This window comes from Metopolophium dirhodum, chromosome 5 (genome assembly GCF_019925205.1).
Source record: "Metopolophium dirhodum isolate CAU chromosome 5, ASM1992520v1, whole genome shotgun sequence".
Classification (NCBI taxonomy): domain Eukaryota; kingdom Metazoa; phylum Arthropoda; class Insecta; order Hemiptera; family Aphididae; genus Metopolophium; species Metopolophium dirhodum.
The window spans coordinates 22756938-22774539 of record NC_083564.1 but is presented as its reverse complement, the minus strand read 5'-3'; the positions used below and the strand labels follow the sequence as shown (position 1 = coordinate 22774539).

At 30.3% G+C, this 17602-nt stretch overlaps 1 protein-coding gene across 4 annotated transcripts; it reads left to right on the top strand.

Moving 5' to 3' along the window:
* The first annotated feature begins 2510 nt into the window (after positions 1–2510).
* On the top strand, positions 2511–16737 carry LOC132945435 (uncharacterized). Of its 4 annotated transcripts, none has more exons than XM_061015176.1 (4): positions 2511–2822; positions 13731–13853; positions 14052–14296; positions 15926–16737. In XM_061015176.1, the coding sequence occupies exons 1-4, from the start codon at positions 2730–2732 to the stop codon at positions 16341–16343; spliced, it is 879 nt and encodes a 292-aa protein (XP_060871159.1). In that variant the 5' UTR covers positions 2511–2729; the 3' UTR covers positions 16344–16737. The 4 variants fall into 4 exon arrangements, with proteins under 4 accessions (XP_060871159.1, XP_060871158.1, XP_060871161.1 ...); XM_061015175.1 differs by lacking the exon at positions 2511–2822 and adding an exon at positions 10483–10967; XM_061015178.1 differs by lacking the exon at positions 2511–2822 and adding an exon at positions 11239–11475.
* The last annotated feature ends 865 nt before the right edge of the window (positions 16738–17602 follow it).

Below are 17602 nucleotides of genomic sequence, written 5' to 3'. Positions count from 1 at the left end.
TAACGTGCGGTTTGCTTACGACGCACGGTGCGCTGCAGCCGACGACGTGCGGTTCGCTGACGACATACGGTTCGCTGCGTAACTGGCGGTTCGCTGACGACGCGCGGATCGCTGACGACGTGCCGTTGCGCTGAGGACGTTCGGTTCGCTGACGACGTATGGTGCCTTGACGACGTGTGGTTCAATGACGACGCGCGGCGCGCTAAAGAAGTGTGGTTCGTTGACGAAATGTGATTCGCACGATAATTCATACATTTTCCATTAGAGGCTATATATTTCCCATTAGGTGCTTAATATTTCACAGACAAGCATACATTTATTATAAAATCATTGATGTCATCCATTATACTGTAAAAGACCTTCTTACAATGTGGACTATGCCTACCGGGGACACCACAATAAAAAAAACGCGCCATGTGTAATACCTCTTGCGTTTGAACAACATGGACGATATAATGTCTTACGTTTAACAAGCAAATGGTGGTGAGGAAACTTACACATATTTGTCATCATGAATCGTGTTGTACTAATTGTTTCAATAAATAATTACAGAGATTTATTACATATAAAAGTGACCTTAGTTTAAAATAATTAGGATTTAAAGTTAATATGGGTTTTCAGGAAGTAATTTCACACTTTTCTAACTTTGTGAAGTGCTAGACAAAGAAAATAGATGATAATTCAGTGATTAGAGAGTATTGGTGATTTGGTTGTAGATGGAGATGAACATTGTTCGCGGTGCATCGTCTCTGTATTATTCAAGTCAAGTACATTTATTATAAATATTATAATATTATTTTACTTAAGAATTTCGTTAATTTCTCATTTATTCCATATTTTTTTCTACTTGAGGCTAGATATTTCCCAGAAAAGCATAAATTTCCCATTAGGTGCAAAATAGGGGAAAGTACGAGTGCCCCCATAAGTCGCAGGCATGTAATTATACTTTTTAGTTGTTTCGTTGTAATTTGAAAATATTATTAGTCGGTATATGAAACTTTTAGAGTATATTATTATTTATTATTATATACACAGTGACATTTTCAAATGTAATTTTGTTGTCGAAAAAAATTTTACCTACTGTTGTACTTATTCCTCACCGACTTCCGGAAAGCTCTTGATAAGGTGGACTCTAGATAAAATTCTCGTGTCTAATAATATTCACGCTGGTTCACGATTGATGTTTTTATTATTTAAACTAAAATTAAAATCGTATATATTTCGTTAAGATGAATTGATACCTTAAAAATCTTTACAACAACAAACGTTAAGTAAAAAAAAAAAACGAATTCCGTACCTATACTAGCAGTTTATTGTTGAAATGTATATGAAACCGTTTATGTGCTTTTTCAATGTGTTGTGTTAAATTAACTTATGGTTTTAGTCAAACAGCATTGAGCGTATAATTTAACAGTGTATAAGACGTAATTATAAAGTAATTCTAATATTGAAATTTCGTTTACAATGAAATGCCAAACTGAAGCCAACTTTTTTAAAAAACAAATTATGTTGTATGAAGAAGGCTGGCGTTCAATCATTTTCTCGATAATTCGAAGGAAAAGCGGCAGTGGTATATTTTAAATTAAGAAATATTAATGGGTATATCAATACTTTAAATTAAAGCATGTAGTATAAACTCTAATAGAAGATTAATGCTACTGAAATCACCATAATATATATAAATAATTGTTTTAATTGTATTTCTCCCCCGTTATTTTCTTCTATGTTTTCATTTTCGTAATATTTCCGCCCCATTTGTAATGTTTAAAAAAGTGTCTAGATATAGGTCTATCTTCTGTGGTTACTTCATATTTTCTGTTATAATTTTGTTGCTTAAACTGTTTTTAAGAGTTTGACACTTTAAGTCACATAGTTTAAACTTTAAAATTAATGTGGTTAGTTTATATGATAGTAATATTATATTGTTAGATATTACAATATTGATAGCTATACCTAGATACAATCAATTTAAGAAAAAATATAATATTAAAATTTAAAAATTTAAATCTTGACAAAATACTGAAAAATTAGAAAAATTTAAAAATTATCTGGAGTTAAGAATTCATAAAAAAATTTATGAGCGTTTGAAGTTCATGTTTTTACAAGATTGGATTTTTCTATACATGATACAATTTTCAAAATATTTTGTTTTGTTTTGAACTGTTTAGGGACATTTTCAGTTTTAAATTTTTTAAATTTTTTTTTCTATAATAAATATTCAACAACATTTTATTTGTTGGGTAAAAAAGCGTACAAATTTAATACAAGGTTCCTGATATATTGTTACAATATCAGTTGAAAAATATTAATAATACATAGGCACAATATTATATAGGGTGGGGGATGGTGACACTTCTCTCCGGGCACCGTGACTTGACCGAAGAAAAATGCCGTTCGAGGCCGAAGTTTTGAAACGCCGTCTGTGCGCGTCGCAACCGACGCCTTAGTCCGCTCGGCCACTCCGTCCCCCATAATATTGTTATATAGTCCAGGTACCTGGTACTTACTATGCTCTATCAGTCTATCAGCTAAACCTACTATACCTAGCTAGTTTATATTCAACCTGTACCATATGGTTTTTACCTACACCGGTTTAGTAACCGTAGGTATATATAGTAAATATAATATTTCCTATATACCATCGTGCATCCAATTGTTATGATTCATCTCACGATATTGTAATATATTATTATTATTATTACGTCGACAAAGAATACACGTGCATCATCATGACGAGTGAAGTTCTCGAAGAAATGCCCGAAGCAATAATGGAATATTTCTGTGAGCAAGTATTGAAACGCGATTGGCCAAACTGTATTCACGTGAGTATATAATATTTAAAAATAAATGTTCATATGTATTGAACAATCGGTAAATATATTTGTATAATAGAAAAATTGAAAAAAAATCTTAGTAAATTATTCCGTATTTGAGAGAGATTTTGATTTTGAACTATAGACTATAGTGTGCTATATTAGATTTGCATATTTTAAATGAAAAATACAATGATTTAAGAGCAAGAGAATCATAGAAGTTTTTAAACTTGCGTTTAATTAATAATAAATTAGCTGTGGTCTTGCCAATAATGTTGTTGTTGATTGGTATGAAGTTTATAATTGAGTTTTGAATCAAATTAACACCCAAATCATTAATTAAATGTATTTAAGGTAATTTAATGGTTTTTTTTTTTAACAAAAATTTAAAATCTTAAACATAACATCGACAGTGCACCATCTTCACAAACTCTTATCGATCTGTACCGATAATACACGTAATCTGTGTAATCTTAGCCCCCCCCCCCCCACAATTTGCGTCTATGATTATATATTATCTATTTTGAACGTATACATGATAAATGTTTATATAAAGTGGTTATATACTACTGCAAAAGGAAAAAAGGTACTTAAGTATAGTCAATAATCTTAATTTGTATTTAATTGATAAAAAATGTAGCAACAGCTACACTAACTTATTAATGAAGCGATCAATATTACAAAAATAGATTTTAATTTAACGTAAAATGAACATGATGTCAATCAGGCCATTCTTTTGAATTCTACTCCTTAATCACAAAAAAATTGATTTCAAATTGAAAACAGTTGTTTGATCGATCTCATGATTTCACGTTGAATTAAAATCTATATTTATTAATACAATGATCTTACTTATAGACTCAAAATGCTTTTTTAATTTTTTGATATGTGGCACGTGTGAAAGACAGTGCCAACAAAAGTCTGAACCCAGTCCAAAACTTTCATGGGTAGTTATTAATTTCACTACCTATAGTATTATAGGTACCTACTAGGATCTTGGAGATTTTTAAATATTTAGTTAAAAGATTTTCCATGACGTATATTCGTCTACGACATTTTATTTTTTATTTCATTGCTAAAATGTATTCTAACACGATTACAATAAATGTACACCAATAATTCAACCTATAAATTACATATATTTATAACTAATTAATATTTTTAGTATATTTAGCGTGTTAGAACAGCAATCATTTTAGATTCTGAGTGGAACGATGAATATGGTTTTACAATGATGTGTGCTTTTTTCTTTAATTTAACTTTCCGGTTGATATTTTTTTTTCTTTGATAATGGTAGACAAACTTATAGGGATCTCGTATTAAACTTTAAATCTTAGGTTTAAAAATGAAAATTTTTATAAATTTCTAACTCAAAATAATTTGCTAATTTTCGTGATTTTTCCTTATTTTGTCAATTTTTGAACTTTAAATGCTTATAAAAAAATCCGTGACTAAGGATTTTTAATATTATTCAAATGTCATTGTAACAATATAGTAGTTAACTTTTATTAAGTCAAAATAAAGAAATCGTTTGATGAGAAATCTTTCTCGTGAATATCCAATTTCGTTAAAATTTTAACTTCAGACGCTCAAAAAAAAAATATTTGTAGAATTGCGCTCAACTTTATTTTATACTTCCAGTAGTATAGTAGCTTATGAGGAACCTTTATTACGTTTTTAAAACTTATGTAAGTACCTATGAATATTAATATATTATGTACGCTATACATTTAAACCAGGGCTTGAAATCGAAATAAAATTTTTCGATTTTAATTTCAATTTTGCTTATCGATTTTAGTTCTTTTTGATTTAAATTTAAAAATAATTTATCGATTTTAGTTTTTTTCGATTTCAATTTAAAAATAATATATCAATTTTAGTATTTTTTGATTTTGATTTAAAAATAATATATCGATTTCATTATATTATGATTTTGATTTTAAATATAATTTTCTTTTTTTCAATTTTAGATTACATTTTAAAATTTAAATATCAAATTTATACTATTATTATTTCAATGTCACTGAAATATTTTCAATTTATGAACTTTAACTATACATTTTTGATTATTCTTTATTACTTTTACATTTCAATCAATGTGAAATTTAGATTCTGATATTGATTAACTTTATCAATTAAATTTCTGTCGCAACCAGGCCCGTATTAAGGGAGGGCTCGGAGGAGCAATTGCCCCTGGCGGCAGTATAAAAATTAGGTTTAGGGGCGGCAAAATATTGAAATGGTCAAAAATGTAAAATGAAGGTTAGCCCCTGGCGGCAATATTTGTTAATACGGGCCTGGTCGCAACCATTTAAAATTTAAATAATAATGCCCAAGATCTAACGTTTACCTAGTGTTTAGACTTTTTTAATAACAAAACACTTAAGAGCCACCAAAATTAAAGATATTACCCAATAGATTGTTATGCTTTTTCAATTTTTTAAAGAATGATTTTTAAATAAAATAACAATTATAAGACATCATTTGGACGCTTTACACCACTATTTACGAACTTCTGTTTTTTAATATCTTCCTTAGCTTTATCCAACATGATAGCTTCATCAGGATGAGTTGTTCGTATGTGCGTTTCCAAATTATGACTAACACTACCTTTAATTACAGGTCTACGACACCCTTCAATTTTACATACGGACTCATTTTTGTCAATATTGTAAGTAAAAAATAATTTTTTCACGGGATTAGTTTGAGGTCTACCCATTTAAAATTATATAATATGACAATTTTACAACGCGATAACTAATAACCGGGCATGAGCGGCATACACGGCAAGCTTCAGCAAACTGAACAGTCAAATCGACAAAATGTAATGATTGAGATTGACGACGCGTAGCAAATTAAATTATTAAAACTATTTTAGTATTTTAGGTTATTGGTTTAAACTTAACAACATACGCGCCACGCACTAAGATATTATTATCTTACCTCCATAATACAAAATATCTATATACGGAATAAATAATGTACGATAATGGAAAAATTATTTTTCCAAGCATTTTACTTAATAATAAGTTAAATGTGTGTATGGAAATAAACTTGCAATAACAACAACTATCGCCTGTCGAACGCTGATTCCTTTTATCCTATAATATGTAGGTACACTATATTGTAAAGATTCTATTTTAACTTTCAAGAAAACAAAATATTAGACACAAGTTATTAATTATTACTAGTAATTAGTTATTACTATTGTGCATAATACGCAATATGGTCATTATGTAAGTATATAATAGTCAATGCTATAACTTATAACCCAATATATCAATGCGTGTGCCTATTAACAATATAAAATATAAATAGACCTGATGGCTGTATGCCTGTATACTTTTTAATTTTAAATTAAATGTTTTTTGTAATTTCTTTAAAATCGATATTATTATGATATGATTTCGATATTGATATAAATTATCGATTTCAACTTTTTTCAATTTTAATATAAATTTTGGAAATCATTAACCAGCATTAATGATTTCGATATTACTTTTGATTTTTTAAAAAATTTTTAACGATTTTTATCGATATTTAAAATCGATTTTGAAATCGATTTCAAGCTCTGATTTAAACCAACAAAATAATTTATAAATTTTCGAGATTTTCAATTTTGACAAAATTCTAACTATAGTACTACTGTTATTTGTCCCTATCTACATTTTATTATCAATTAAAAAAAGGAGGAAAGTATTGTTGTGTTCTACCATAGACAATCATAAAATTGTAAACTATAATATATAGGTATTACATACAGGGACGAACCGAAGGAGGGTCATTGGGGGGTGTACAACCCCCCCCTCGGCAATATTTGATTTTCAGTCGGCAAAATGGAATTAATTTTCACCTGAATTAAACCAATTTTTTTAAGACGAGGAAAGGAAAATTAAATAAATTGTTTAAATGTTAATATTGTTTTAACTCAATATTTTCGTAATGGGTTATGGAGCGGATTCGCAAAAATATAGCGAGACTGCGAGAATCGGCAGTCGGTACAAGATAAAAACCTAATAAACGGCTCATAACCATAAGCGCAACTAGTGGGGGGGGGGGGGGCTTAGCCCACCAAAACTTGTAATAGCCCCCAAAAAATAAATTATTCATTTGTTTCCTAAAATATTAATAAATCTTTAAAAATTAAACTGTATTTCTTACTTTTATTGAGGGGAAAAAATGTAATTATCTAATTTTTATTTAAACTTGACAATTATTTTATATTGCCTATGATAAAATATGGTAAATATCATTAGCTGTATGCCTGTATTTGTTTGAAGGAAACGATTTATGTCGGTTTATTGGTAAGATTGTTATACATAATTTTAATGAATATGCACTGAACTAAAGTATAAACTATAGAGACAGTGAATTGCGGAATAAAAATCCCCGGAAAAAAACTCCCGACCAATAATCCCGGAAAAATATCCCCCAGACTACAATGTTACTGACAACTAGGTCATGATATTGATTGATCAACGATTTTTAAAAGCTAATTAGTGTAATAATTGTCATATTATTAATATTTAATTACAACTATTTTATACTTACTAGTAGTATAGTAAACCTACTTTTTATTAAAAAAATTAAAATATAATAAATCATTTTCAAAAATTAACAATAATATTATTTTGTTTTATATCACGATTTTAAACAATATATTATGTTTATAGTCTTTTTAAAAGATTAGATATCTATTACCTACATTCATTTATTATTTATTTGATAATTATTTGGATTATTTGACATTTCGATCATTCGAAATATTTTTATTTTTTATTTTATAATCTTTTAAATATTGTATCTATAAATAAAACTTGTAAAATCGATTTCTAATAATAATAATTATTATTAATATTGACATTTTGCTTATCGTCATTTATATATTATTAAGAAATGTAATATTTTATTTTGGGGATATATTATAATATATAATATAAATCAACAGATGATGATTACCGATTATCTTGTACCGTAAATAATGCGTGTGTTTGATGTCTGTAAAACTGTTAACAACAGTCTGCAGGCCTAGATTAAGGGGGGGCATGGGGGGAACGGTCCATTAGGGGCCCATCTTTATCCCCAAAATATATTTTTTTAACGCGTCCGATAGTTTTCAAAAAAAAAATTATTTAAGTAAGTAGGTATAGTAGGTTAGGTTTCCAACAATTTTTTTTTTTTTTTTTGAGCATTTTAGATAACCGATTTAACTATTTAAGTATAGAAAAAGGTTGTTTAGTATTTATATAAGAAAAAATTATTTAGCTCTTGTTCCTAAATGAGGTATTTCAGTTAAAAGTATTAATGCATATTATACTAAACTTCAGAGGACCATAGTTTATAACCTAGCTAACCAAAATTGATCATTTGACGGCCGAAATGTTCAGAAAAAAAGCTTTACCGGAATCCATCAAAAAAATATTGTGGTTACCATTTGAAAAAATTAAAGTCGATTTTATTATTGGTACAACTGCGTGTTGAAAAATTTTGAAAATGTTACAAAAAAATGCCTGTTAAAAATAAAGAAACACGTCTTTTTTTGTTTTAACGAAACTCCCTATCATCAATCCATAATTGTTAAAAAAAACCTGTGTACAATGTCATAAGATACACTTTGTATATTTTTTGTATAGTAAAAAAATAATAAGTTAGGTATTTCTAAGTTTCAACTTCAAATTTAGTTCAAATTAAAATTGAAATATTAGGGAGTAAAGAAATTATAAATTTATAGCATGTAACTAAAAATAACTTAATAGTTAACAAAAATTTTGAATTTTAAATTCTAGTCGGCAATTTTGAAGATTACACCCCCCGATGATTTTTTTTGAGATCGTCCCTGATTACATAAACATCTAGTATTAATGTAGAAATATAATTTAGCAAATAAGTAAATTATTGCTCAGTCCAATAAAGCTAAAATGTGCTGAGGCGACTCTTTAATATTTATACATATAACACCGCCGAGTAGGTGGGACGGTTGAACGCGGGTAAGCGACAACTATAGCACAGGCTAAGTGTTTTATTTTATGATTGTTTTATACTTGCATCAATAAAAGCGTTTTTGACTGAAATCGTGGTCAGCCGAAAAGAGTTATCGTGGTCACCAAAAGGAGAATGTAAATAAGCTTGAACAGCAGGTGTCGATACTTACTCGTTTGACGGTTTGGGAATTGGAAACTGAGTTATATCAGTTATACACGCCAAGCCTTAGCGTGACGTATATGACAGTACCTATGTAACTGTACCTATAATAGGTGTCGAGTGTCGAGTGTAGCTCGCCAGTCGCCATTGAGTAAGTCACTGTAATGTACAATATGTTAAATTTGAATTCAATGATAAATCGTTGCAAATAAACGATTATACGAAAAACGGTTCTGACTTTCTGATCAAAGATCCTCGACGGTCCGTCAGCCTATATTACTATATTTAAGTATATTTATTATTTATACTTATTTATACGATACCGTGATTTTCTGCTTTTGTCTAACACACACGTGAAATATAATTTTAGACTGGTACTTTGCGAAACACACCAATTGATCTAATGAAGCGATAAGAATTCTAAAAATAGATATGAATTTGTCATCAAGTCTACTTGAAATCGACTTTTCCACATTTTTGATTTTTTGATTTTAACTTCTCGAAAAATTAAAATACGACAATTTTTAAATATTCTTTTTTATTATGACATTTATAGGAATTCGGGGAATAATATCAAACATGTGGGAAAGTCGATTTCAAATAGACTTGACGACAAATTCAAATCTAATAGATCAGTTGGAATGTTTGGCAAAAATCACGTATAAAATACTATGTCGCGCATATGTTAGACAAAAACAGAAAATCACGGTATCGAATCCCCTTAATTGTATATTTATATTGCTGTATTAATTATTTATTTTACTATAGGATAGTTAATAGTACAGTAAGGTACTATATGTTACAGTACAATAGGTTGAATTAATTTTTGTTGTATAAGATGCATTTGAAAATGTCATTGTGTCGATTTGTGTGTCTTATTCTAATATCAATAAAACATAATCATATTAAAGGAGCATAAAACACAAAACATTTATTTTTCAAGGAATGGCATATCGATTTTATATTTTATTGTTATTTGACTTTCAAAATAAACAAAAAAAATTCTCTACATTTAAATGGTGTTTAAATTGTTTTGAGAAAATATTTAGACAAATTGATATGACATTCCCTCGAAAATATTATTCTCTATCTTTTTTGTAATGGGTGATTTCACTCTAAGATTACATAGAAAAAATGATTATGCGTAAATGCGTTTTATTGTCTATATGTTGCGCGTGGCCAGAGAGAAAAAACAAATTGGTGCGCCGACACCTTCACTCTAAAGGTATACTCATAAATCCAAAAATAGGGATCCGGGTATATCTGCACTGCGTCGGAGAGTTCAGTATATAATACTATAAGTTTATCTTTATTATAATATGCGTCACTCAGACCATTGGCAGAAAACCTACAGATACAACTGTAGGCCCGTAGTGGATCACGCCAGGACTACCCCCACCTTAAGTACGTATTAACGCCAACGAAGGGTCACGGATTCCTTCTGAGGTGGGCACACAGCACACACCACCACCACCACCACCACCACCACCACCACCACCACTACCACTACCACCACCGGCTGCACCACCTTTACGCCGAACATCACACAGACTCACACACACTTAGACGAGTTTTGTATTTTACGTGAATATTGAACACTTGGTTTTGGGTCCGTGAACTGCTGCTGCACCGTCCATTTTACATTTTACTGGTCATCTGATACACTCGTATACTACCTGCCTATACTATACTCTATCAGCTAAACCTATATTTTAGCTAGTTTATATTAAACCTACGTCTGTACCATTTAGTTTTTACCTATACACCGGTTTAGTAATATATATATATATATATATATATAGTATATAATATAGTAAATATAATATTTCCTATACCATCGTGCACCCAATTGTTATCTCACGATATTGTAATATATTATATTATTATACTTACGTCGACAAAGAATACACGAACATCATCATGAGGAGTGAAGTTCTCGAAGAAATGCCCGAATCAATAATTGAATATTTCTGTGAACAAGTATTGAAACGCGATTGGCCGAACTGTATTCACGTGAGTATATAATATTTTTTAAATGTTCATATTATGTGTTGTACAATCTGTAAATATATTTGTATAATAAGCATAAATTATGTTCATAAGGTTAATATAGTGTAGTAATTTATTATTATTACTATTACTATTATGTATTATTATTATTATTATTATTATAATCGGTCTTTTAAAAAATGGGTAGTTATATGGACCAGGTGCGCGCGGCGTCCGATGATTGTATATCGGCGTTCGTCACAATATTGTTTCTACGGTTCTACCTACCATGTGTTTTATGCCGGGGGCTTGAAACCGTAAATATTTTTTCCTATTTCGATTTCGGTTTCGGTTATTGGTATTTATTTTTTCTGTATTTTTATTGTAATAGTGATTTTCATTTTCATTGAAATTGTGTTAAATTAATATTGTTTTTCCTGATAACATTGATTGGCGGACGTACGAACCGCCGGTATACGTCGCTATAATCTCAGAAGTGGGATTACCACAGATTCCTGAACGAACTTTTTCCGTACGTGTATTTTGACAATATTGACCTTAAGAAAGCAGGAGTTGTGGATTTTTTTTGTTAAGTTGAAAATTGTCGATTTTGGACACGACAGTGCTGCCCAAGGCTTATAGCTACCTACTACTATTATAATATTATTTATAAACATTGAGTGCAGCTGCTGCCAAGGAGTAGCCAGAACGATCATACAAAGAATTCAACAGTTTCCATCGTACGGGCCGTTTCACGCATGGACGCGTATCACACGCGACGTGTACCGTACGAGTACGTTTTCATTTACATTGGTTAAATTCATCGGTGCCACTCCGTCACTCCGACGATATTCCCTCGCCGGTATGGTGCGTATATGAACTTATCAATGTAAACTAAAACGCACGCGTACGATACGCGTCCATGTGAAACGGACCTAACTGATATCAATTATAACAACGGAAGTAATCTTATCAATGTCAACATTGTCAACAACGAGCCGCCGCGCCGCGAAGTTATGAAACAAATTTAATAGTTTTTTTTTTTATTATTATTAACTCGCGGCTACTTAGATCATTGGGTGGTTTTTAACTGTGGGGGAGGGTATACTGTAGGTTTTTGTAAACACATATGTGTTTTAGTTTGGCAGATTTTCAAATTGGGCACCCGTAGGTTTTTGCCATGCCCGATCGGTGGATGGTGGCCTCCCTCTCCAAACAGATGTCTGCCCGGTGAGAAGTGCCGCCCGTGACCGAGATTCGAACCGGCAACGGTGCGCGTCGCAACCGACGCCTTAGTGGCTTAGTCCACTCGGCCACTCCGTCCCCCAAAAATTTAATAGCGTTATGTGAATAAAATCGGATTCTTATGAACCAAGTTAATGATTTTATGCGACAATGCTCGGCGCCGAGCTCCGCGTGCGTTCTTATTGTCGGATCAAATGGCTATTACGTATATTTATGTGATGCCGGTCTTTGTCGGAACCGAATCTCATGTTAAAGCATCAAACTGGCATTGTTAAATACAAAAACAGTATTATAAATACGTAATTATCGTATTATATTTATGAAATTTGTTGTGTGTGTTTAAGTGGTTCCCGGAGCATCCCAGCCCCCCAACCCCTATTTGAGCCTATGGATTTTATTTGCCACTTTATTTGGCATATTCGTAATTAAACAATACCAATAGCTGGTATACTGCTGTACGCGAGGTGCGAACACAGTACTTAATAACTAACAACAGTAGTCAGTAGTAAACTAATAACACACTAATAAACTAATACTAGTAATAATTACAATTATATTACCTACCTACATATAATAAAATATAACAAATTTATGGTATAAGGTGGTTTAATTAAGCGATAGTTGTTAACGAAATTAAACAAATAATAAATACGTGAAGTAGTGAAGTCGTGAAATAGGTAGCAATAATGAAATGCGTCGCGTACACGAAATGGAGTGGGGGAACCGGTCAGCACGACAACACGAGGTGCGGCCGCCGTGATTCCAGATTTCATTAAAAAGTTTGCACGTTTCCTTTAACAACTTAATTTCTAACAGTTTACGATTTCGATAATTTTCGCAAAAGGATCAGCTGCACAATTTTTCTGATTTTTTCCAATTTATTAGGTGTTAATTGATTCGGTAGATAATTAGTTAGGTTCGGCTAAAAAACATCAAAATGTGCACTGTTTAAACGGGCAACTCCTGCTTCCAGATAATAATATACACTGTCGTGCCGCCGCTATGTTTTTTGTTACTTAACTCGCGCTGGTTAAGCTTAGTGGCGATGTATATTATTTTGTTGTTGCAATATAATACTTATTTCAATATGAAACAATTAATTCAAGCGATTGCTAAATTGTTGGTGCATAAGCAAATTATTGTTATTACACATTTTTAAGTAGGTATTATTTATTTTGGTTTTAAACAACACCTTTCTCTTGCATCTTTTAACTAAATATTTTGTAAACAAGAATACTGAAATATTGAACTTCTACTGAGAAATATTGTTTTTTTTATCGTTTGTATAATCATGTTGTTATATATTTACCTTTTACCCTGTGGTTGACTTGGGTCTTATAGTTTTAATTATCAATTATGTGAAGAATTGCATAGGTTTACATACTATTATTTTTTTTAACTTTTGTATTAATTATTTATGGTAATATGATTACATGATTGTGACGTAATAATAGATCGGAAAATGCAAAACATCATCGTCCATCGTTACCACCAATACACTGATACAAAAAAATGTGTTAATTTATATTTTTAACTTTTCAGGCATATTATTTCATCAAAAATGCATTAAAATGGATGCGCAAAAATGCGGCATCGAGTTACAAATTATACTATATTTCTAATGACGTTGACAATGGAACATTTATTGGGATTTTATCACGACCCGTAAGTAGGAATAATAAATAAATTCGTTGAATGTTAATAAGAACAATGTGAAAAAATGTGATCTACACTGCCAAACATCACGGCCAAACATATGATTGTTTATGTTATTTTTGAGAATCTTTATTTAATTCTAGGATTTTTTTCATCCATGACGCTGGAAGATACATTATACAAATTGCACAGTAATATTAATTTCAGGAAGAAGGGTATCCAGACCTCGTAGTTGCATACACTTTCCCGGGAAATGAAGAACAATTCCAAAGGATGCTGTTTAGCACTGAGTACATCAACTGGCAGAAGAAACCACTATTCCAAGCTGTACCGTTGAGGATGAAGGCCATCGTGGAAACGATAATTGAGGAAAAGGGATTGAAGAGTAAACTATACTTCAATGCTGTGCTTAAGTGGATGCCAGCCGATGTAGCCGCCAGATTAGACTATGAGTAAGATATGCTATTATACTACACACGTAGTTATGTTATTATTTATATAATTTTCAACTTCAGTATCTTGTTCGATGGGAAAGTGAATTTAGTTTGGGCATTGAAGACGTCAAAGTTTAAAATTCACAGTAGTTTTCAAAAGCACCGGGAAAAACAAAATAAAAATTAAGGAAATTTTTAAATATTTAGTTAAAAGATTTTCCATGATTTATATTCGTCTACGACATTGTATTTTTTATTTTATTGCTAAAATGTATACTAACACAATTACAATAAATCTACAGCAATAATTCAACCTATAAATTACATATATATATAACTAATTAATATTTTTAGTATATTTAGCGTGTTAGAACGGCAATCATTTTAGATTCTGAGCGGAACGATGAATATGGTTTTACAATGATGTGTGCTTTTTTCTTTAATTTAACTTTCCGGTTGACATTTTTTTTTTTTGATAATGGTAGACAAACTTATAGGAATCTCGTATTAAACTTTAAATCTTAGGTTTAAAAATGAAAATTTTTATTAATTTCTAACTCAAAATAATTTGTTAATCCGTGATTTTTCCATATTTTGTCAATTTTTGAACTTTAATGCTTTTAATGCTTATAAAAAAATCTGTGACTAAGGATTTTTAATATTTTTGAAATATCATTGTAATAATATAGTAGGTGCCTTGTATTAAATTTTCAAACTTTTTTACAAACAAATAAAGTTAATATACACCAATAACAAAAAATTAAAAGTTAATTTAACCATTAATTAACTCAATTAAGTTAAAAGTTAATACACTCTTTTTGTTAACTTTTTATTAAGTTAAAAAAAAGTTCATTTGTTTATACAACGCTAGCGTGCTTATTTTTTTCCAACCCAAAACTAAATTATAGGATATAGTGTTAATACCTCATACAGTATTTCCATTTAAGTTAGACTCGATTGATATACATTTTTAACTTTAAACAATTTACGATACATATTTTTTGACATGAAAACAAAATAGACTGAAATAGTGAAATATTATAAAATTAAATATTAAATAAATTAACTTAACTTACTTCTTAAAATGAAAAATTAACTCGTTAATTTCACATTGATTAAGAAAGAAATTTAGTAAGTTAACGGTTAAGTTAATGAAAAGCCAAAAGTAAATATAGTTAAATTAAAAAGTTAAAATAAAATTAACTTTTTAACTTAACTTTAACTTTTTAACTTGTTAATGCCCAGCCTTGAATTTTTGTGTCCAGGCGATATATCTAACTTTGTGTTTCGTGAAAAAAAATATGTACCTACCCATAAATTCTTAATTTCTGAGTTCTGATTATGATTAGTAATTTATAACAGTTATATAAATATCGATATTTGATTGAGAGTATATATACTATATTATTATGGATGCAAGATCATTTTAATAGTCCGTTAAATTATGTTTAATAGCCAACGCATTGTAATATACGATAAGACAAAAAATAACTTATATATTTCTTTTAAAGAACATAAAACAAGTTTTTTTTATAAAAAAGAGGACATTTATCAATTTTGTTGAAATAAAAGATGTACTTTTGTTGAAATATGAATTTTAATTACTCAGTTGAAATTCGATTATCTATAAATTAATTTTGTTTCTAGGATTCCAGATGATGTTTTTATTGACCAATTGAGCGTGGATCATATAGACTTTATTTATTCGCTATGGACTCACAGCGACGTTTACCCCAAGTCCGATCTTTGGGATACAGTAAGGTTCAACATTGGTTTAGGTGTATTCAGCCGGCTTAATGGCGAGCTATTGGCGTGGGTCATGTGTGGCAGTTATGGAGGTCTTAGTACTTTGATGGTTCAGCCAGATTACAGAGGACGTGGATTTGGTAAGCTGATTTTGTTGGCAGTCACAAAGGTAATGGGTGAGAGTGGCGTCTCTCCTTATGGACTTATTAATGAAAAGAACAAAGTTTCGTTGGGTCTATTTAAGAACGTTGGCTATGTCAAACATTCAACGCCATTACCATGCATAGAAGTCGAAGATCCGGATTCTAGTGGGCCATAAATACCGGGACAATTATCTTGGCATTTGCCCCAACCATTGGATTCAAAAATATGCATTATTCGTTTAATGAAAGTTTGAATTCCACCAAGTGAGAAGAGACCACCATAGCGGTAACAATGACGAATTATGCAGAAACTGCTAATATTATAAAGATTAAAGAATAATGAAAATTATTTTATTTTTTTTAATCATAATTAATTAATTTTATTTTTATACAGTTTAGATTGAATTAATTTTTGTTGAAAACGTTGCATTTTATAATGTCATTGTGTCGATTTGTGTTATCTAATATCAATAAAATATAATATTATATCAATATACATAGGCACGTTAAAATATTATGTATTTTTGAATAGCTATATATAGTCTATAAATAAAAACAACTTATTAAGAACCTGCAGTAGCTAGTATTAATTTGCCAATCTTTTTAAAAATTTCAAATGTTTAATAATAGCTTCAAAAGAGTGGAGATTGTATCATGTACTTATAAGTTATAGAGTAAGTACTAAGTAGTTATGAAAATTTGGTGAAAATATCAAGTATCTACGGTTATTATTCATTTTGGAATTATTTTCGTGTTCTGTGGAACCCCGCGCCTGTAAAACCACTAAAACGAATGTTTTATAGCAATAATATTATACTAGTAATTATTATTTGTGTAAACTTTTTTTCCCAAGTATTATATAAATATTCACATACATCTGGCGGAACCCATGCGAGATTGTTCCGCGGAACACACATTGAGAATCGCTGGTGTAGGACACTTATGTAGGTAGGTACTAGGTAGTACATATTATATAGGTAGTGGGTATACCTACGTCCTACTATATGATGAAGTATAAATTATTCCGTCATGGGGTATAAATAATAAATAATGTAATATGATAGTCCCGATGTAGAGAAGTTATCTTCTCTAGTGAGAAACCGTGGTTATAGTATAGAGTTATAGACACAGAAATACAGAATAGACGAAGGATTGAAATTTCGAATTTCGTCTGTTCTATAGTATCGAACTATCAAATACTATATGTATAATAATACGGGAAAACTAGTATCAAAAATCGCGACACGTGTAGTCCCCTGAGCTGGTAACGAACGGGCTAGGATGGTAACGAAGCGCATTCGAGTATTTTCAGAGGGCGAGTAGACGACATACAGATCGACTACAATAAATTTGTTGAAGTACACTGATATGCAGAAGGTAAAGGCAAATAATAATAAGATCGGATATATAGAATATAATAATAAGTATACTGATA

What these genes read in the sequence shown, in the direction of transcription:
- LOC132945435 (XM_061015176.1), top strand. Translation starts at nt 2,730, where the DNA reads ATGACGAGTGAAGTTCTCGAAGAAATGCCCGAAGCAATAATGGAATAT. An exon ending in TTGGGATTTTATCACGACCC is followed by an intron (nt 13,854 to 14,051) that starts GTAAGTAGGAAT and finishes TATTAATTTCAG; the next exon opens with GAAGAAGGGTATCCAGACCT. An exon ending in GCCGCCAGATTAGACTATGA is followed by an intron (nt 14,297 to 15,925) that starts GTAAGATATGCT and finishes TTTTGTTTCTAG; the next exon opens with GATTCCAGATGATGTTTTTA.